The 23555-nt window shown below is 33.0% G+C and overlaps 1 protein-coding gene across 3 annotated transcripts in view; it reads left to right on the plus strand.

The window, feature by feature from the left end:
• Fstl5 (follistatin like 5) overlaps positions 1-23555 on the plus strand; it is a 721807-nt gene that overhangs the window by 374778 nt on the left and 323474 nt on the right. For all 3 annotated transcript variants that reach the window (XM_071614852.1, XM_027926695.3, XM_071614853.1), the window contains exon 5: positions 1579-1699. In XM_071614852.1, the coding sequence (XP_071470953.1) occupies positions 1579-1699 (121 nt within the window). The remainder of the gene's footprint in view (positions 1-1578; positions 1700-23555) is intronic.

A 23555-nucleotide genomic window follows, 5' to 3' on the forward strand; every position in this document is an offset into this window, starting at 1 on the left:
TGAAAAAACATTTTGCATTTTTCCCCTATAAGGTAGAAACTATCAGCCTAGTCAATAAAATTTTAATATCATATGCAAGAATAGAGAATTCAATTTGTATGGGTTCTATTTAGCAGTTTATCTGCTATCAGTACTGATCACAGCTTAAGGGACTCTAGTGACTCATATGCTGAGCCTCATCCCCAAAGATTCCTTGACAGTTTGTGCACACTCAATGTGACTTGTGTAAACAAATTTTCAACATGGAAGTATTCCAAAAAGAGTTAAAAATTGTCTCACAACCATTAGAGCTTCTTCTGAAAAATGGCATCAGTAATTTTCTATTGATATTATAATGTCTGAAATGCTATGCTTTACCCAAGGAAATCATAACCCATTGTGATGCACAGCCACAACACACGCAAAGTGGTGTCTGGAAGTCTGCAGTGAGTTATTTCAAGATGCTCATTCTACAAAGAATCATTCATTTTAATTTTAAATAATCACTTTTGAGTGTCTACTGTATGTTGTCTTAAACTTGATTTTTTTTGTGCCTGTGGGTATGTGTGTGTGTTGGTGGGGGGGGGGGTCATCTTCATATTCATTTTCTAATTAAGGAAAGGTCAAATAATTTGCCAGAATTTAGAGAGCTATTAAGTGACATTGGCATGATCTGATTACAGAGGTGACTGACTTCAGAGACTTTTTTGACTACACAGAACCACCTTTAAAACAAAACAACAACAACAAAAAAACCATTGTGATGCACATCTCCAAGCAATATGAATTACTGCCTCTATGTGGGAGAATATGAAAGACGAAAGACCATGAACACAGCTATGCAGCTACCCACAATGAATAGAAATGTCTGAAAAGTCTAGTGAAGCTCTGTAATATGACAGGCAATAGTCAAAATCAGCAGAGTATAAAAAAGCTACAGCCTCAGTTCATGGGACTGAGCACAGAATAGAAAGGCAGTTTGATGATTTTCTTCACCCACGCTTGGATAGATTTTCATCATCAATTGGTGCATTAATTCTATCTTGCTCCTGGAAACAGTCATTTGCTTAATAGCTCTTTTGTGACCAAGGGAGTCATGCACAGTCCCAAATGACTTAACGTCTAGCTGGGGAGGAGTTTAATACAGAGAAAAAAAATCTAACTTCGTTTTCACAAAAAATATGAGGAAGAAAGTTGGCACAAACTGCCTTGCTATTTTGTTGAGAAAGAGCACTGTTTTATTTTGACATAGGTCACCAAGACACAGGGTGTGATTTTTTTGTGTGTGTGTTTGTATTTCCTTGAGTCAGTAAAAATGCACCAAAGTAAATGAGTGAAATACAAAATGTTCTGATTCATTGGGTCCTACTGTGAAACTTTTATACTAGAAAGTTTACAGAGAATTCTAAGTATGCATCTTAACTTTAAAACTTTGAAATGGTTTAAAATAAAATTTCAGTAATTGATAATGGATTTTTCATAGGTTGATTAATTTGCCCTACTACATATTTAGAGTGGTCTATGATGTGATTATTAATATAATTAATTCTATAGAAATGCAAGAGATATATGAAAATATGGTTGTACTTTGTTTGTCAGGTGATAAAACAGGAAGAACTTGGCAAGGATCTTTTTGATTGTACTTTGTATGATCTACTGAAGTATGATGATTTTAACGATGACAAGCACCTGGCTCTTGAAGAATTTTATAGAGCATTCCGTGAGTACCAGATTCAATCTTTAATTTCTTTTTGTTCTTTTTTCCTGTTGTTTTACACAATATGGTATGTTAGCCTGATCTTAGAGTACAAGCTGTTTCTTAAGAGAAGTGATATAATTGAGAGAATTTAAGTTTCTGGCTGTACTGACATAAAAGCTAAAGGACTTAGTAGCTGAAAAAATGAACAGTTGGAAATAGTTGATAACCTTGGATACCACCAGTTCTTAGTGATTCCAGTTTAAGACACTGGGTAAACAATGTTGATTTCAAGATTATCTGGGAATAGGAGCAGCACTTGACCAATTGTCACCATATGTCAAAACAATTTATTTATACAGTGTCGTATTTAAACTGCATTTAGAAACAAAATGTATTATCAGATTTGGTTTGTATGCATTTGAAGATATATTGCTCTTTAGAATTGCTTATTCTTTTATAAGAATAAAGTATTATATTTACGTTAAAAATTTGGAATGATTTACATGTTTGTGTTGTTTAAATATGTCTTAAAGTATTCTTTATGAAAAGGAGTTATGAAGATAGGTTGGGTAACATGGATTTCTTATCAAGTTAGTCTTTAAAAATAATTCAAAGAGAAAGGATTAAGAAACAAACAAAACAAACAAACAAATATAAACCAAATAATCAGGAGCTTTATACTATAGAAAGTAAAAAGAAAAGTAAATTAGCTAGTTGGTATTTGAAAGTCACCAAAGAAGCAGAGTTAAACAAGAAGCAATTCAATCCAGCATCTGATATCAATATGAGATCTCTCTCCATTTCTTCCCCTCTCTCTCTCTTATATATATATATATATATATATATATATATATATATATATATATCACTATCTATATAGATATAGAGAGATATAGATATATAGATAGAGATATAGATACATACACACATTTACACATCAACAATGGGTGCATATATATCTTTCCAAAAAGACATGAAGCAGGAAGTAGTATATGTATTTTGCCTTTGCTATCTGGCCTATCAAGTTGATTAATATTGTAAAGTTTAATCTACTACACTTAAAAATTCATATAAATGATTTCTTATCACATGATGAATTTCTATTTGAGTTTCTGTTAAAACATATTTTATGAATATTGATACCAATATAATAATCAAAATAATATATGAGAAATAGTTGATGGTTATAAAGTTTAAGACTAGGTATCAACATGCTCTTGGAATTTAATAAAATTGCATGTGTGCATTAAATTAGAAGACAGAATACAAGACAGGGTGACTCAGGAAATTGTTGGGCCTTTCATAGGATTTTATAAGACTAGAATATTTTTAAATAGCAAAAATAAAACAGTATGAGCCTCCTATGTTTATATAAGGAAATTAAAATACAGATTAAGAAATAAATTGATAAATTTATAAGCAAACCTTTGTCAAGCTAATAATGAAGTCTGTGTTTTTCACAATCATTGCACAATAGATGGAATTATTTTGTATGCTCAGGAAGGGAAAGGAGCAGAAAGAAAACATTATTGTTTATCAAGGAAAAAATTATGTACACATATAATAAAAATGCTGTAGTATATATCATATAATAATATAACTCAAGATAGAAGGATTTAAATGTTATAGAAAGACCTACATAAAATATTGAGTTGAGAAAATAATCTTTAGTTTTGGGAATTAGGGTGTCATTATGGAGGGGGCAGCAATTGATTTAGTCCTCAGGATAAGTGGCTGTGAAATTTGGAAGATTAGTAAATGGTATTGGGCAGCAAGAACAGCAGATATGAAAAGTCAGGTGCCTGACATTCTGGGGCATTAAAAACAAAACAAAACAAAACAAACAACAACAACAACAAAAACTACTCCAAGTGCAATACAGTCCCAGTTTGAAGTTCTATTAAAATAGATAAATTATTTTTGTTATTTTATGACATATTTTGTTAAAATAGCAATCTAATCTTTCAACTATTATTCCAACTTCACACCAAGGCAATACATGAATTATAATAAATACCCTGTAGTGAATCTCCATATCATGTACAACCACAAGACTGGGATACTAATAAGATGTACTTCATGTTTGTTTAAATATCTCAATATATATACTCTACTGTCATGTATAACTGAAAATAACAACAACAACAACAACAACAAAACCAGTTAAAATCCATAACAAAAAGTGGAAATAACTTCCATGATATAGAGTTTATTCAGCATCAACAAGAGTATTAAATGAAAATTTGGTGAAAGATTTTTATTCAAAACAGAGTTATTAGTAGTGAAATAGTAAAAAAAAAAAAATAACAAATGTGGATAATATGTTAATTTCATGATAGCAAGCAAAGTTTGAACAATGACTCCTGACCACATCAGTAAACAAGAATCTTGCCTAGAATGCTGCTGTTTTGTATCTTTCCTGGGGAGAAATGATACTATGTTTTGCGAAATTATTTGATGTTGACAAGGAAGTACACTGTTCTGATAAATTAAGATTTACAATTTCAAAATCATAAACAAATTGGTTGAATAAAGAAATAGTAAAGCAGAATATTACAAGAAACAAAAATCTGGTCATGGTGGCACACCACTGCAATCCCATAGATCCTAAAGCCTGAGGCAGGAGAATCACAAGGTTGAGGCCACCATGGGCAACTTATTGAGACCTTTCCCTTCAAAATCAAATGTGCTAAGGATGTAGCCCAGTGGTCGAGTACCCCTGACTTTAATCACCAGTACCACACAAAAAAAAAAAGGAAGGAAGAAAAGAAAAACAACCCACTGATATTATAGGAATCTATGATTTAAATAGAAGAAAATTTATGTAAATTCATTAACTATTAGAAAGTATTGTAACTATAATTTTATGAAAATTATTACACTAAATGCAATGAATTTAATGAATATTTTAATGATTTTGTGATTGTTTTAAAGATATGTATGACATTAAAGGTTAAATTTGCAATATTCAGAGAAATAAAGAGATGTTAGGTAACAAACGTACTTGGCAATTAGCAATCATTGCTGGGTTTTATTTTGTTTCTAGATAATTGAGAGCAAATCCCATAAATGTTCATATAGTTATGTAGAGGACATATTTTTCTAAGCAATGTTACAGTTAATAGGGATATTTCAAAATTCCTGGTGATTTCAACAAGTACAAGCTATATTCCAATTTCAGTGTTACAATGTTATTTAAATCAAGTAGTAAACTATGTAATATCCCCTTAGATATAAGGATTTTGACTTGTGTGGATTGTGTCTGCATTAGTGAATAGGTATTTTTACTGAAATATGAATTTTAAATACATCTCTATTTCTTTCTCTCCATCTGTAAAGATCCCTTGTAACTGAATACTTGGATTTTATAAAGTTTAGCGACAGGTTTTATTTAAGAACATTATTTTAGAAAGCTACCCAATTCCAATATACTAACACATCATGAATCAAAAATATATAGCAATAATGAAAAGCAATCCATTAAAAATCATGTATTAAGTAAGTACCTTTGTATATAGAGCATTGTGATAGTCAACCTAACTTAAAAGATAGGTGCCTTTCCCCCTAGGAATATGTAATTTCAAATAGATGATAAAAATGACATGTATGCTAAGAATAAAATGTAAGCATTTTTTTCACATTTATGATGCATTCTCCCACATAATTCATAACATGAAGCATAGAGAATTTAGAAAGCACTAAGTGAATATCCTGAAGAACAAAATAAACACAGGCAGATTAAGAATGCTTTTTATAATCCACTAGTTGTTTACTAGTAGATTCAGACTTCTTGAGTTAATATATTGTTTTGTCTAACATAATATTAAAAAAGAAGTAAAGCATAGGTTGCAAACAGAAAAGAGTTAATGGTAAAAAAAAAGGCACAATCAAGACTATTATTACATAATCACCATGTTATTATAATAATAAGGTTTTTTATAAAATATATTTTTTCTTTGTGTAGAAGACACATTAATTTAGTAATATCTTATAGACATTGAAAGGTCAATTATTCTTAACTTTTGCCAGGATTTTTGGCATTTACTAAAAATCTTATGAATTTTACTAAGATATTTTAAATAAATACTGAGGGTGAACATCAAGCACTTCATACCGTGCCTAGTTTGATTATCAAAGTTGAATACCAATTTAATGAGATCCAATAAATAGTAAGTGAGGTCAATGACACAGTTTTTAATATTTAGAGGAAATACTAATTCTTCTGGTTAGGTGATACGTGCCCCTCACCCTGGCATTTTATTGTCATGAAATTTTTTTGAAAAGTGTGCACAACTTATATTAAAAAGTTTTTTTTTTTACAGAATTAAAAATTAATTATTTCAGCAAAATAGTGTTTTATTTTTTCCCACATGAAATTAGGGACTGGGTAAGATTGTTATCTGCATAAAGTACCAAATTTCTGATTTAAATCAATAGAGAAATGTAAGTGATTTTTGATCAGACAAGATGACTACACTAAATTGACAAATTTCCCTTCAGAAGTGATGCTCCAATAAATGTCTACATTTACTTATTTCTGGTAGTGAGACTCAATTAAGATAATGAAGTCATGTTACATAATTATTGATTTTAGAAATGAATTGTTTTCACTTGGATTTTCTAGATAAATAGGAACTGTATAATTACCTATATGGATAAGGAATATTTGTTTTGGAAATGCTGTTTATGTACCTTATTTCCTGAGTTCAATAATAAATGTCTTTGTGGTACTAAATCAAAATATTAAATGGAATTAGAAGTTTGGGTAATTTGTATAAATTCCCAAGTTCCTATTAAACTGTTATAAATTGTTATAAATTCCCTAGACCAGATGCATAAACTTTAGGACATGTAAGTATTTTAGAGTGTTCAGCTTTTAATGTCACACATAAGTAAATCCCTATTATTTCAAAATGATCTTTATATGTAGAAAAATTCAAAAGAAGATATATTTCTACTGAGCACAAAAATAGGTTATTGGAAGAATAATACATCAGCTGTGAACACTGTATTTACACTAATTGTATAATAGCTCTATTGCTTTCCTTTCTTAAAAAGAAGAGATAACTGAGATTTTAAAATTCTAAAATGTTAAAAAAACATGCTACGGTTATTTAAAATCACAGAATTATTCACAATTATATCCAAAATGTCATTGCTCTTTACATAAAACACTTCTTAGTAGAATATAGATTTGATAATCACATTATAAAAAAAGAAATTCATTTTTTCTAGGAAATCAAAATTTCTATACTAAAATGTTACTTATTGGAACCATGTAATAAGCAGAGCAATAAGAAATGAATATTACATTAACCTTCATTGATATTAGATCATTAGTGGATGAATAAATCTTCTTGAGAAAAATAGCAGGTTTTAGTGAGCAAAATTAAGAATACTTCCATTAAAGGTTAAAGGTGAAGGGGCCAAATCTAATGCAGAGATAGCAAAAATAGCAGGAGGTGGCAATATCTGTGAAACATTTAATAAGCTCAATCATTTTGAATTGGTGAGTGGTTAGATGTAGATGTTAGAAAGAGGGTTAAATCAAGAGTATTGCCTGATTTCCTAGTATGCATATTAAACTGAACAGCGATGCTATTCATTATAAAGACACAAAAAAAGGTTTGGGAAAGACATTGAAGTAAATGTGCACATACTGGCATATTAAAGAGAAAGATCTGACTGGAGAATATTGTGGCCCAAAACTCAAGCAGGAGACCTGGGCTAGCAATAGTGATATGGAGTACAAAGCTACAAATTGAATTGTGTTCCTCAAAGTGAGAATGTAAAGAGAGAAGAAATGAGCAAAAGCGTAGTTGGTTACTGTTTTAATGGGCTGCTAAGACAAAATATTATAGACTAGTTAGAGGATACAACAGAAATTTGTTTCTCACAGTTCCTAAGGCTGGGGTATCTAAAAAGGGAGGACAGGGGAGCGGAAGTTAACATAAGTCTCTTTCAAGGGCTGTCTTTCCAGGTTCTCAATATATGGCTGCCTTTTTATTGTATCCTGAGGTGGTAGAGAGGGAGAGAAAGCCCTCTGGTGTCTTTTTTCATAAGGACACTATTCCTATTGGATTAGGAACCACACTTATGTTCTCATTTAACTTTAATTAGCTCCTTACAGGATCTTGCTACACTTGCAGTCACATTGAGGGTTTATGCTTCAACATAGGAAGTTTGGACAGGAGGAAACACCATTCAGGATTTAGCAGGAATTTAAATTGAAAATTACATAGATTTGTAGGAAGCAAGTCAAAAGAGTGCACTATCACAAAGTTTCAATAGGGAGGAATTGACCAGCAATTTCCACAGCTAAGTCTATGATAAAAAATATATACTTTTCCTTGGCTATTGAATTTTCATTGAGGAAGTCATTGATAACTTTGGCCATTAGCACTTTTAGTAGAAATATAAGGATAGTAGCAAAAGTGATGCTGGTTGGGAGTCTGGATGTGACACAATCAAATGAACAATAATTTTGGATGAAGCAGTATGTATAGGTGTCCATCAAGTTATGAATTATTTAGATAAAATTTAAAACAACTAAACCTCATGTATAGTCTTATAATTTTATATGATCATAGCCTTTGAGGGAGAAGAAAGAGGACAGAGTAGAAACAACACAGGGGAAGAAGGTCATTTATGGTGCTGATAACTTCTTCTTCTTCTTTTTTAACTGCAAGTGATTTCACACATCTTCAGTTTGTCATAATTTATGGATTTATACATTATGATTTTTCACTTTTACATATCTTTACTATAGTTAACAACAGAGTTTATCAGGACAAGTAAACTAGTCTCTGGGGACAGTGCTCATATATTATCCCTGAAAGACAAAACACCTACATACAACTGCAAGAACCATGAAAAATTGTAGCCTCTCTCTGATTTGGGAAACATGTTAGATTATGTTAGATGTTAATACAGTACTTACCAAATACCCCAGACACAGATCTTTGCAATGTGAAAACCTGCAGGAACTTTAATTAACTGAAAAATTTAAGGAATAATTCTTATACTACAGAATTGGATTATATAACTAATAATGCACATTTTGTCTTCTGATTATAACTTACTATGTTAAGAGTCTATAGAAATTGCCTGACCATTTTGGTAAATACCACAGTACCATTTGCACCATTGGCCTGTGGGTAGTTTCCACTTTGTTACTGCTGCTCTGTGAGAAAAGACTGTTCAAAATAATTGCTGAGGTCCAGCCTACAAACATGCATTACAAAAGAATAATTTCTTGCTTTGAAACAAAATAATTTTATACACTAACTGTTAATAGAAAGGAAGCAAGAGAGGCAGTACCAAAATTTAAGAAAGAAAAAAAGTGTTAGATTCTTTCCATTTGAGATGGCCCAGTTCTCTGCCTAGTCTCTGACTTTCCATTGTTAAAATGACCTTTATCTGCTGTCACAGTTCTGCCCCTACATTTCTCATTATACCTATAGCCACTGGCATTCTCCACACACTTATCTTTCAATGGCAAATTCTGCCTACTGATCTAATTATATATAATTCTAAAAGGAAATATGATTAGACATTTCAGCTTCTCTTTTATTTCCAGTGAAACATTTATATTTAGTTCTTAATGTACTTGCTCTTTTGTCAAACAAATATAGAGTAGGTATTTTTTCAGACTCAAAGTAAAATTGAAATAAAAACAATAAACTGGGAACCGACCAATCACTCTTGTTTTCTGCACTGTAACATGTCTTGTCAATCATAACAGTGCATCTGACTTAATCTACTTCCTACTGATCACAGCATAATATTCTGCAGTATGATCTGCCTTAGGCTTTTGTTTTCAGACTCTTAAATCGTTTTTGTAAACCACTGTTACTTTGGCTTTAATAACCCCATGTTCTTTATATCAATTACTCAAAGACTCTTTGAACTGAATCTTGCATAGCCCTGTTGTGTGGTCCTGATTCTATCTGGATGGCATCTTCCTGCCAGAATGTGTAAGCCACTTAATTGCCATGTGGTCTTGTTTCTATTTCCCCAACAACTTCTGTTTCTTGGCTGTACTGTACAGGACACCAGCGACACTGTTGCCTCCAACTGATCTCTTTGGGAATTACAATTGCTGTAGTGTGGCACAAAGATTTAGCTTTATTTTGTTTAATTAAAAAAAATTAATTTTACAAATGTATGTGTTCAAAGTTATTAATTGATACATTGTATACAGTGGGCAATGATGAAATCAGAGTAATTAACATTTCTTTTTCTTTAAACATTTTAAAAAACACACATTAAATAATTGTACTTTTTTATGGCACAGTACAATATTTCAATGTAAATATATGTCCTGATCAAATCAGGGTAATTAATGTTTCCACCTTATTATCATTACTTTGTGTTTGGAGACTTTAAGCTCCTCTCTTTTTGTTATTTAAAATCTATATAGTAGATTTTTGTTAACTATAGTTACCCTATTGTGCTGTAGAACACTGGAACTTATTATTTCTATATAACTGTGTATTGATATCCTTTATCCATTTCACTCCATTCCCCCTCCTCACCACTTTTCTCAGGCTTTAAAAATTATGTTATGTATTCTAATTGACTTTGGAATTTGAGATCACTAGGCTAAGTAGAATATGTCAGATATAAAAAGAAAATACTGCATCTTCTTTCTTAGATTTATTTTAAAGTATCTCAAATTTCTAAAAGGCATGTCTACTAAAGGAGTTTAATTTTTAATGAACAATTATTTCTTAACAATTTAAAAACCACTTGAATATACTATGTCATGTTTATACTAGTTTTCTGAGTCTTCTTCTGGTTTTTCTGTGAGAATGAATTATGTTTACATTTTTCAGGTATAAGGGGTTTTTTAATGAGAATTTGTTCTGCCCAGTGATCTTTCAAGGAGGCCTTTAAGATTAATATTATTATGAAATATAAATTCAAAACTTTTTCAATATATGAGATTATACATGTTTAAGAAATTTTAATACTTTTAAAGAAATTGAAATCGAAGATAATACTTAAAAACACAGTTGCATAAAATTTGAAATGTATTGTTTCATTGCTTTTTAAGCTGCTACTGATCTTCTCCCTCATTAAAGCAATCTTTTATCTCTACCACTTTCAAAAAGTTACATGCACATAATCATGTGATAATATAAGTATTATAGTATAATGTAATATATACTGTAATAATATATTATCTATATATTCTCAGGCTCTCTCTATGCAATACACATATTTATTCTACATAAAAGGATACTTCTTTTTAAAATAAATCAAAGGTCTAGCGTTTTAAGTAAGTGATAGACTGCTTACCTAACATTCATGAAACCCTGGGATGTAATCCCAGCACCTAAAAAATCAAAACCAAGCAAAACAAAAAATTGAAAAAAAAAGTTCAATAATACAATATATAATACCACCATATTCTAATATTTCTCAAATATTGTGTTATGTATAATCATTTAAATAGCATATATCCTCTACACACCAAGTTTTAAAATATTTTTCTGAGTTTATAAATAATTTTTTTGTATTAACCAATGATTAATTTGTTGTTGTTTACATAAAAAAGGAAAATGCACCAATCATATAAGTGTTCTAGTGCAAGACCCTATTCAATCAGGGAGTAAAGTCACTCTCACTCTTGAGTTATTTTAGTCCAAAGGTTAGCAGTGAAATAATATTTAGGGAACTTGTTCAACCTTAAATGCCACAGGGACTAATATTTTTATATTCATTTTTTCTGAAATACTAAAAGTAGCTTCTGACTTTTGTTACCTCTGAGAACCCTAGAGAAATTAATATAAACACTCAGCATAACCTAATAATTATTTAATACTTCTAAAAATACTCACATGTTTGCAATGCATCAGAATGGCTACAATGAAGATAAATATATGTACACTTATGTTAGTGTTCAACAAGGTGTGTGGCAAGTACATAAACACACTTACAGAATTCAGGGCATGTTACTTTGATGGCAGTTCCTTTTATAGATATCTTAAAGCCAGTAACAAGAGACCACCCACACCAGCCTGGGTGGAACCCAGGCTCACAGGAGGCCCGGGTCCACCCCTCCATTAGTGGGGCAGACACCTTCCAGAACCTAGCCTCTGGTGCAGGACTGCCCCTTCTGACCAGCAGACTACTGCAAGAGCCAAGGCCAAGCCCAGATCTGCCTACCAGGTCCAGGGTAGGTCTGAGTTCACCCCCAACACATTTAGGAGCCTAAGTCTAACTTCCATCTTGGGACACTGCAATTATCGCCATAGCCTTCCCCACACAGCAGCCCCTAATTTTTTGACAGTAGACAGGGCCTAGGAGCAGCTACATCTCAGAGCATGCATCCCAAAGGGAGTGTGAGGCCCACCCTTTCAGCCCCATCTCTGTAACACATTGCTTCCATCTTGGGGCACCTTAACTATTATCTCAAGTTACCTCTGCTATTGCTGCCACAACCTTTAGATGCAGTAAAATACATTGAGGGGCACCTACAGAGTCTGGAAGCCCAACATCAAAGTGAGGTGCAGACAATCTACATGGTTACTATAAGAATATAAAGAAACTGTAATATCTCAGATCCATGCTCCAAGAAAGGAAGACACATAGACAACATGAAAAAACATGGGAGGAAAGTGCACCTAATAAACCAGGATACTATAATAACAGAACCCAGGGACAGCAAAGTTGATGAAATGACAGAGAAGGAGTTCAGAAGGTTCATAATTAAAATGATCTGTGAATTAAAGAATGACCTAAATGAGCAAATACATGCAAAAATTGATCATGCCAACAAAAATATAAGAGAGCAAATACAGGTAGCAAAAGATTACTTCAAGAGAGAGATAGAGACTCTGAAAAAAAAAGTCAGAAATCATTGAAATGAAAGATACAATAAACCAAATAAAAACTCAACAGAAAGCATAAACAACAGACTAGATTACTTGGAAGAAAGAACGTTGAGGACAAAGTATACAGTCTGGAAAATAAAGTTGATCATCACGCAGAGATGATAGTAAGAAGCATGAACAAAACATCCAAGAATTATGGGACAGCATCAAAAGACCAAATCTAAGAGTTATGAGATAGGGAAAGGAACAGAGTTTCAAACCAAAAAAAAAAAAAAAAAAATGAACAGTCTTCTCAATGAGATAATATCAGAAAATTTCCCAACATGAAGAATGAATTGGAAAACCAAATACAAGAGGATTACAAGACACCAAATGTACAAAAGTACAACAGATCTACACCAAGTCACATTAGAATGAAAATGCCTAGCAGACAGAATAAGGATAGAATCTTAAAAGCCACAAGAGAGAGGAATCAGATCACATATAGGGGGAGTCCAATTTGTATCTCAGCAGATTTTTCAACCTGGACCCTCAAATTCAGAGGATCGTGGAACAACATATACCAAGCTCTGGAAGAAAATGGAGGCCAACCAAGAATCTTATATCCAGCAAAACTAAGCTTTATATTTGATGATGAAATAAAAACTTTCCATTAAAAACAAAAATTAAAAGAATTTACAAATAGAAAGCCTGCACTACAGAACATCCACAGCAAAATATTCCAAGAAGAGGAAATAAAAAACAATGATGAAAACCAGCTGAGGGAGGTATTATACTAAAGGAAAATCTAATCAGAGGAGAAACCAAGTCTTGTTAAATACCAAAAATATTTGACTGAGAATACAAATCATGTCTCAATAATAATTCTGAATGTTAATGGCCTAAAATCACCAATTAAAAGACATAGACTAGCACATTGGATCCCCCCCACCAAAAAAAGACCCAACAATATACTGCCTCCAAGGAACTTATAGGAAAAGACATCCACAGACAGAAGGTAAAGGGTTGGGAAAAATTATACCACTCATATGGACTGCGGAAGCAAGCAGGGGTTTCCATCCTCATATCAAATAAAGTAGACTTCAAACTAAAGTCAATCAAAAAGGATAAATAAGGACACTACATACTGATCAAGGGAACCATACACCAACGACTTAGCAGTTATAAATATATATGCCCCAAACAATAGAGCATATATGTTCATCAAACAAACTCTTCTCAAGTTCAAGAGTCAAATACACCACAACACAATAATTTGGGTGACTTTAACACACCTCTTTTATCAATAGATAGATCTTCCAAACAAAAGCTAGACAAAGAAAATATAGAAATGAATAATATAATCAATAACTTAGACGTAATTGACATATATAGAATATTTCATCCTTCAATGAGAGAATACACTTTCTTCTCAGCAGCACATGGATCCTTCTCTAAAATAGACAATATACTATGTCACAAAGCAACTCTTAGCAAATACAAAATACTAGAGATACTACCCTGAATTCTATCAGATCATAATGCAATGAAATTAGAAATCAATAATAAAATGCACTCCAATGCCTGGAGACTAAATAATATGCTACTGAATGAACAATTGGTTGCAGAAGACATCAAGGAAGAGATTAAAATATTTTTAGAGGTGAATGAGATCACAGATACAACATATCAAAATCTCTGGGACACTGTGAAAGCAGTTCTAAGAGGAAAGTTCATTGCAGGGAGATCATTACTTAAAAGAAGAAAAAGTCAACAAATAAATTACTTGACATTACATCTCAAAGCCCTAATAAAAGAAGAACAAATCAACACCAAAAGAAGTAGAAGACAGGAAATATTTAAAATCAGAACTGAAATCAAAGAAATTGAAATAAAAGAAACAATTGAAAAAATTGACAAAACAAACAGTTGGTTCTTTGAAAAAATAAATAAAATTGGCAGACCCTTAGCCATGCTAATGAACAGAAGGAGAGAGAAAACTAAAATTACTAACGTACATGATGAAAAAGGAAATATCACAATAGACACTTCAGAAATACAGAAGATAATTAGAAATTATTTTGAAAACTTGTACTCCAAAATATAGAAAATATAGAAGGCATTGACAAATTTCTAGAGTCTTATATTTTTCCCAAATTAAATCAGGATGATATACACAATTTAAACAGATCAATTTCAAGTGATGAAATAGAACACCATCATAAGTCTATCAACCAAGAAAAGCCCAGGATCAGATAACACAGACGAGTTCTACCAGAACTTTAAAGATGAACTATTACCATACTCTTCAATTTATTTCAGGAAATAGAAAAAGTGGGAGCACTTCCAAACTCATTCTATGAGGCCAATATCACCCTGATTCCAAACGCTGGCAAAAAAACAAAAAACAAAACAAAACAAAACAAAAAATCAAAAAAAGAAAACTACAGATCAATACCTCTAATGAACATAGATGCAAAAATTCTCAATAAAATTCTGGCAAATCGGATACAAAAACATATCCAAAAGAGCATACAGCACGATCAAGTGGGATTCATCCCAGGGATGCACAGTTGGTTCAACATACAGAAATCAATAAAGATAATTCATCATATCAACAGACTTAAAGATAAGAATCATATGATCATCGTAATAGACGCAGAAAAAGCATTTGACAAAATACAGCACCCCTTCATGTTCAAAACACTAGAAAAATTAAGGATAACAGTAACATATCTGAACATCATAAACACTATCTATGCTAAGTCCCAGGTCAACATCATTCTAAATGGAGAAAAAATTGAAGGCATTCCCTCTAAAACTTGGAACAAGACAAGGATGCCCTCTTTCACCACTTTTATTTAATATAGTTCTTGAAACACTGACCCTAGCAATTACACAGATGGAAGAAATTAAAGGGATACACATAAGAAAAGAAGAACTCAAATTGGCACTATTTGCTGATGATAGAGTCTATACCTAGAAGACCCTAAAAGTTCCACCCGAAAACTTCTAGAACTAGTAAAAGAATTCAGCAAAGTAACAGGATATAAAATCAACACCCATAAATCAAAGGCATTTCTGTATATCAGTGGCAAATCCACAGAAAGCGAAATGAAGAAAACTAACCCATTTATGATAGCCTCAAAAAATAAAATAAAATACTTGGGAATCAACTCAATGAAAGAGGTGAAAGATCTATATAATGAAAATTACAGAACCCTAAAGAAATAAGTCAAAGAAAACCTTAGAAGATGGAAAAATATACCTTCCTCTTGGATAGGCAGAATTAATATTATCAAAATGACCATAGTTCCAAAATCACTATACAGATTTAATGCAATTCCAATCAAAATTCCAATGACATTTCTCATAGAAATAGAAAAAGCAATCATGAAATTCATCTGGAAAAGTAAGAGACCCAGAGTAGCTAAAGCAAATTTAGCAAGAAGAGTGAAACATGTGGCATCACTACACCAGATCTTAAGCTATATTACAGAATATTAGTAATAAAAATAGTATGGTATTGGCAGCAAAACAGACTGGTAGATCAATGGTACAGAATAGAGGACACAAGAGACTAACCACAAAATTACAATTATCTTATATTAGACAAAGTTGCTAAAAGCATGCATTGGAGAAAAGATAGCAGCTTCAGCAAATTGTGCTGGGAAAACTGGAAATCCGTATGCAACAAAATGAAATTAAATCTCTATCTCTCACCATGCACAAACTCAACACAAAGTGGATCAAGGACCTATGAATTAAACCAGAGACTCTCCATCTAAGAAGAAAAAGTAGGCTTTAATCTTTATCATGTGGGATTAGGCCTCAAATTCCTTAATAAGACTCTTATAGTGCAATAATTAAAACCAAGAATCAATAAATGGGATGGATTCAAACTAGAAAGTTTCTTCTCAGCAAAAGAAACTATCTGTGGGGTGAGCAGAGAGCCAAATCCTGGGAGCAAATTTTTACCCCCCAACATCAGATATATAATCTCTAGGGTATATAAAGAACTAAAAAACTAAGCACAAAAAAAAAAAAACAAATAACCCAATCAATAAATGGGCCAGGGACCTGAACAGACACTTCTCAGAAGAGGATATACAATCAATCAACAAATATATGAAAAAATGTTCATCATCTCTAACAATTTGAGAAATGCAAATCAAAACTACTCTAAGATATCATGTCACTCCAGTCAGAATGTCAGCTATTATGAAGACAAATAACAATAAGTGTTGGTGAGGATGTGGGGGAAAAACTGTATGCTCATACATTGCTGGTGGGACTGCAAATTGGTGAAGCCATTATGGAAAGAAGTATAGAGATCTTTGGTAATCTGGGAATGGAACCACCATTTGACCTAGTGATCCCTCTCCTTGGTCTATACCCAAAGGACTTAAAATCAATATACTACAGGGATACTGCCACATCAATGTTTATAGCAGCACAATTCACAATAGCTAAACTGTGAAACCAACCTAGATGCCCTTCAGTAGATGAATGGATTAAAAAAAATGTGGCATATATACACAGTGGAATATTACTCAGCAATAAAAGAGAATAAAATCATAGTATTTGCAGGTAAATGGATGGAGTTAGGGAAGATAATGTTAAGTGAAGTTAGCCAATCCCAAAAAAACAAATGCCAAATGTTTTCTCTGATATAAGGAGGCTGATTCATGGTGGGATAGGAAGTGGGAACATGGGAGGAATAGACAAACTCTAGATAGGGCAGAGGGGTTGGAGGGGAAGGGAAGGGGCATGGGGTTATTAATGATGATGGAATGTGATGATCACTATTATCCAAAGTGCATGTATGAAGACACTATTTGGTGTGAATATACTTTGTATACAACCAGAGATATGAAAAAATGTGCTGTATATGGGTAATAAGAATTGTAATGCATTCTGCTGACATACATAAATTTTTTAAAAGTAACAAAAATTTTTGTAACATCTTATGAAGTAGCAGATTAAATTGAGAGTCCATCTTTTTTGGCAGGGGGGTTATGGAACACTCAACCACTAATTCATATGCCCCCAAGCTGCTGGGATTATAGGTGTGCCCTACCACACCCAGATAAACCTTATATTTTTATACAAGTGATGAATTTGATGATTAGATATTTAAAATATATGGGTTGGACAGTCTGATAATACTTAATATTTTGATACTTACTCTATTTTACTCAATAAACAATGAAGGAAATTCTGTTAAGCAAATTTTATTTTACACTTTCTCCTTTAAAGTCTGTTGACAAAGTAAGTGAATTTTTATCATAATCTTCCATTGCTATCACTCTTAATAAATTTTGAAATGATAATTTCCCATAACACAATAAAAATATTTATCTTAAAATTTTAATGAATATTTGTTACATATGTAGGTAATGACTTTTTCAAATGGTTAGAAATTAAATAAAAATCTTAATAAAAATGAAAACAAGGCATCTACCACATGAGGTGCTATTGACTGATTCACCATGGCATCAAGTACTATATGTCACCTATAATGTGCTCATTGTAAAATGTTTTTTTATATGATAATTATTTCTACAAAATAAAGAAACTTGAAGTAAACTCAATACTGATTATTTAAGTAAGATACACAAATGCTTGTTATTGATGGCCAAATCAGTCTAAGGAAAAGTATCTATGATGCTTAAAGCATTACAGAAGTTACAGATTATAAATCATTGAGAGAATATGCATTTTATAAGTACTGTCTAGAGAACATCAAAAGATTATTCTCTTTTTTCTGAAGGTTGTTTAAGTAATCACTAATACAATGCTTTATTGAATAAACAAGAATAGTGGGCATTTAATGAATGCTATATTGCACTTGTATAGTCCAAAAGAAATAATATTTTCAAATAAAAAATTAGAAAATCGAAAGATAAAGCAGAATGGAAGGAATGGGGAAGAAAGGAAAAGAAAGAGGAATAGAAAGAAGAGAGATTGAAAAGATGAAAAAAAAATAAATGCAATACATTTATGTGTCTTATAGTATAATTTTTATCAGCTATGCAATGATCCGGTTGCTCATTTTTTCACATTTGAATTAATGGTTCTATTCACAATTATTAATTTCACACTCAACATTTATGTTCTTAAGACAATATCAAAGCTACCACAAATATAAAGATGGATTAAGGGCAGTTTCTCATATTAACTGCAGAAAATTAAACATTAAAAGGCAATTTCAAAATAATACAGCATAGGCTAAAAGGGGTGTACCAAAATACCACAAAACAATGGAAAAAGAACCATCCTCAAAAATGGAATGGAATAGGGAGATGATGTTTGAATGGGAGTCCTTGAGGACAAAGTCAGAGGCACCAGGAGTTTTTTCTGATAAGGAGAGGATATCATCCAAGAAGGAAGATGGGAAATGGCAAGCTTTTGAGGAATTGAAAGAGATGGACATGCAAAATAGAATGTAGCAAAAGAGACTTAGAAGGAATGAAATAGTTTGATCTTGAAACTTCATGAATCTAATCTTGAGAAACTGAGAGGACCCCTGGAACAGGCAAGACACTGCCAGCAATATGGAGTTCTCAGATTTAAACTCAGAAATATGGTTGCAGAGCTGTTAAGAAACAAAATGCGAAGCAGAGAAGCAGCAGATCAGTGGAATGAATCAGTGGCATTTGGGGGTTCATGATTAAATTTTCTGGTGTTTTTCTATCAAGTTGACGTCAGTCACTTTAGTAACTCCAATTGGTCTATGGTGGGAAACTTTACAGTACAGATAATGTAAAAAAATATGGGAGCTAGGGTTGTGGCTCAGTGGTTGAGCACTCACCTCACACTCAGGAGATCCTGGGCTCAATCCTCAGCAACACATAAAAATACATAAGTAAAATAAAGGTATTGTGACCAAATACAACTAAAAATATATATATTTAAAAAAAAATACTGATCACTTCCTACCAAACACACCATTTCCTAAATTCAAAAAAACAGTTTTTTTTTTTTTTATAAACTGGTTATACATTCAACAGAGCACTACTGACCCTGAGCTTATGAAATGGTAAGTTTTGAGAAATGGAACAATGGTAATTGGGTAGATAATAGGGTGTGGATTTAAGGAACATTTAGGAGAAAAGTTTAAAGAGATTTGTTGAACGATAAAGCAGACAACTTCCAGATGAGATTCTTTTTTTTTTTTTTTTTTAATTTTTTATTGTTGGCTGTTCAAAACATTACATAGTTCTTGATATATCATATTTCACAATTTGATTCAAGTGGGTTATGAGCTCCCATTTTTACCCCATATACAGATTGCAGAATCACATCAGTTACACATCCATTGATTTACATATTGCCATACTAGTGTCTGTTGTATTCTGCTGTCTTTCCTATCCTCTACTATCCCCCCTCCCCTCCCCTCCCCTCCCCTCCCCTCCCCTCTTCTCTCTCTGCCCCCTTTACTGACATTCGTTTGTCCCCCTTGTATTATTTTTCCCCTTCCCCTCACTTCCTCTTGTATGTACTTTTGTATACCTCTGAGGGTCTCCTTCCATTTCCATGCATTTTCCCTTCTCTCTCCCTTTCCCTCCCACCTCTCATCCCTGTTTAATGTTAATCTTCTTCTCATGCTCTTCGACCCTACTCTGTTCTTAGCTACTCTCCTTATATCAAAGAAGACATTTGACATTTGTTTTTTAGGGATTGGCTAGCTTCACTTAGCATAATCTGCTCTAATGCCATCCATTTCCCTGTAAATTCTATGATTTTGTCATTTTTTAATGCAGAGTAATACTCCATTGTGTATAAATGCCACATTTTTTTTATCCATTCATCCATTGAAGGGCATCTAGGTTGGTTCCAGAGTCTAGCTATTGTGAATTGTGCTGCTATGAACATCGATGTAGCAGTGTCCCTGTAGCATGCTCTTTTTAGGTCTTTAGGGAATAGACCAAGAAGGGGAATAGCTGGGTCAAATGGTGGTTCCATTCCCAGCTTTCCAAGAAATCTCCATACTGCTTTCCAAATTGGCTGCACCAATTTGCAGTCCCACCAGCAATGTACAAGTGTACCCTTTTCCCCACATCCTCGCCAGCACTTGTTGTTGTTTGACTTCATAATGGCTGCCAATCTAACTGGAGTGAGATGGTATCTTAGGGTGGTTTTGATTTGCATTTCTCTGACTGCTAGAGATGGTGAGCATTTTTTCATGTACTTGTTGATTGACTGTATGTCCTCCTCTGAGAAGTGTCTGTTCAGGTCCTTGGCCCATTTGTTGATTGGGTTGTTTGTTCTCTTATTGTCTAATTTTTTGAGCTCTTTGTATACTCTGGATATTAGGGCTCTATCTGAAGTGTGAGGAGTAAAGATTTGTTCCCAGGATGTAGGCTCTCTATTTACCTCTCTTATTGTATCTTTTGCTGAGAAAAAACTTTTTAGTTTGAGTAAGTCCCATTTGTTGATTCTAGTTATTAACTTTTGTGCTATGGGTGTCCTATTGAGGAATTTGGAGCCCGACCCCACCGACTGTAGATCGTAGCCAACTTTTTCTTCTATCAGACGGCGTGTCTCTGATTTGATATCAAGCTCCTTGATCCATTTTGAATTAACTTTTGTGCATGGCGAGAGAAAGGGATTCAGTTTCATTTTGTTGCATATGGATTTCCAGTTTTCCCAGCACCATTTGTTGAAGATGCTATCCTTCCTCCATTGCATGCTTTTAGACCCTTTATCAAATATAAGATAGTTGTAGTTTTGTGGATTGGTTTCTGTGTCCTCTATTCTGTACCATTGGTCCACCCGCCTGTTTTGGTACCAGTACCATGCTGTTTTTGTTACTATTGCTCTGTAATATAGTTTGAAGTCTGGTATCGCTATACCGCCTGATTCACACTTCCTGCTTAGCATTGTTTTTGCTATTCTGGGTCTTTTATTTTTCCATATGAATTTCATGATTGCTTTCTCTATTTCTACAAGAAATGCCGTTGGGATTTTGATTGGCATTGCATTAAACCTATAGAGAACTTTTGGTAATATCGCCATTTTGATGATGTTAGTTCTGCCTATCCATGAACAGGGTATATTTTTCCATCTTCTAAGATCTTCTTCTATTTCTCTCTTTAGGGTTCTGTAGTTTTCATTGTATAAGTCTTTCACCTCTTTTGTTAGGTTGATTCCTAAGTATTTTATTTTTTTTGAAGATATTGTGAATGGAGTGGTTGTCCTCATTTCCATTTCAGAGGATTTGTCGCTGATATACAGGAATGCCTTTGATTTATGCGTGTTGATTTTATATCCTGCCACTTTGCTGAATTCATTTATTAGCTCTAATAGTTTCTTTGTAGACCCTTTTGGGTCTGCTAGGTATAGAATCATGTCATCTGCAAATAGTGATAATTTAAGTTCTTCTTTTCCTATTTTGATGCCTTTAATTTCTTTCGTCTGTCTAATTGCTCTGGCCAGTGTTTCGAGAACTATGTTGAACAGAAGTGGTGAGAGAGGGCATCCCTGTCTTGTTCCAGATTTTAGAGGGAATGCCTTCAATTTTTCTCCATTCAGAATGATGCTAGCCTGAGGCTTAGCATAGATTGCTTTTACAATATTGAGGTATGTTCCTGTTATCCCTAGTTTTTCTAGAGTTTTGAACATAAAGGGATGCTGTACTTTGTCGAATGCTTTTTCCGCATCTATCGAGATGATCATATGGTTCTTATTTTTAAGTCTATTGATGTGGTGAATAACATTTATTGATTTCCTTATATTGAACCAGCCTTGCATCCCAGGGATGAATCCTACTTGATCATGGTGCACAATTTTTTTGATGTGCCTTTGTATCCGAGTGGCCAGAATTTTATTGAGGATTTTTGCATCTAGGTTCATTAGAGATATTGGTCTGTAGTTTTCTTTCTTTGAAGTGTCTTTGTCTGGTTTAGGTATCAGGGTGATGTTGGCCTCGTAGAATGAATTTGGAAGTTCTCCCTCTTTTTCTATTTCCCGAAGTAGCTTGAAAAGTATTGGTATTAGTTCCTCTTTAAAGGTTTTGTAAAACTCTGCTGTATACCCATCCGGTCCTGGGCTTTTCTTAGTTGGTAGTCTTTTGATGGTTTCTTCTATTTCCTCAATTGATATTGGTCTGTTTAGGTTGTCTATATCCTCCTGACTCAATCTGGGCAGATCATATGACTTAAGAAATTTATCTATGCCTTCACTATCTTCTAATTTATTGGAGTATAAGGATTCAAAATAATTTTTGATTATCTTCTGTATTTCTGAAGTGTCTGTTGTGATATTGCCTCTTTCATCCCGTATGTTAGTGATTTGAGTTCTCTCTCTTCTTCTCTTCGCTAGCATGGCTAAGGGTCTGTCGATTTTGTTTATTTTTTCAAAGAACCAACTTTTAGTTTTGTCAATTTTTTCAATTGTTTCTTTTGTTTCGATTTCATTGATTTCAGCTCTGATTTTAATTATTTCTTGCCTTCTACTTCTTTTGCTGTTGTTTTGCTCTTCTTTTTCTAGGATTTTGAGATGAAGTATGAGATCATTTATTTGTTGGTTTTTTCTTTTTTTAAGGAATGAACTCCAAGCAATGAATTTTCCTCTTAGAACTGCTTTCAATGTGTCCCATAGATTCCGATATGTTGTGTCTGTGTTTTCATTAATCTCTAAGAATTTTTTAATTTCCTCCTTGATGTCTTCTATAACCCATTGATCATTCAGTAACCTATTGTTCATTCTCCAAGTGATATATTCTTTTTCCTTCCTTCTTTTATCATTGATTTTCAGTTCCATTCCATTATGATCAGATAGGATGCATGGTATTATCTCTACTCCTTTGTATTGTCTAAGAGTTTCCCTGTGACATAATATATAATCTATTTTTGAGAAGGATCCATGTGCTGCTGAGAAAAAAAGTGTAACTGTTTGATGTTGGGTGGTATATTCTATATATGTCAATTAAGTCTAGGTTATTAATTGTGTTATTGAGTTCTATGGTTTCCTTATTCAACTTTTGTTTGGAAGATCTGTCCAGTGGTGAGAGAGGTGTGTTGAAGTCTCCCATGATTATTGTATGGTGGTCT

Source organism: Marmota flaviventris, chromosome 7 (genome assembly GCF_047511675.1).
Source record: "Marmota flaviventris isolate mMarFla1 chromosome 7, mMarFla1.hap1, whole genome shotgun sequence".
Taxonomy (NCBI): Eukaryota; Metazoa; Chordata; class Mammalia; order Rodentia; family Sciuridae; genus Marmota; species Marmota flaviventris.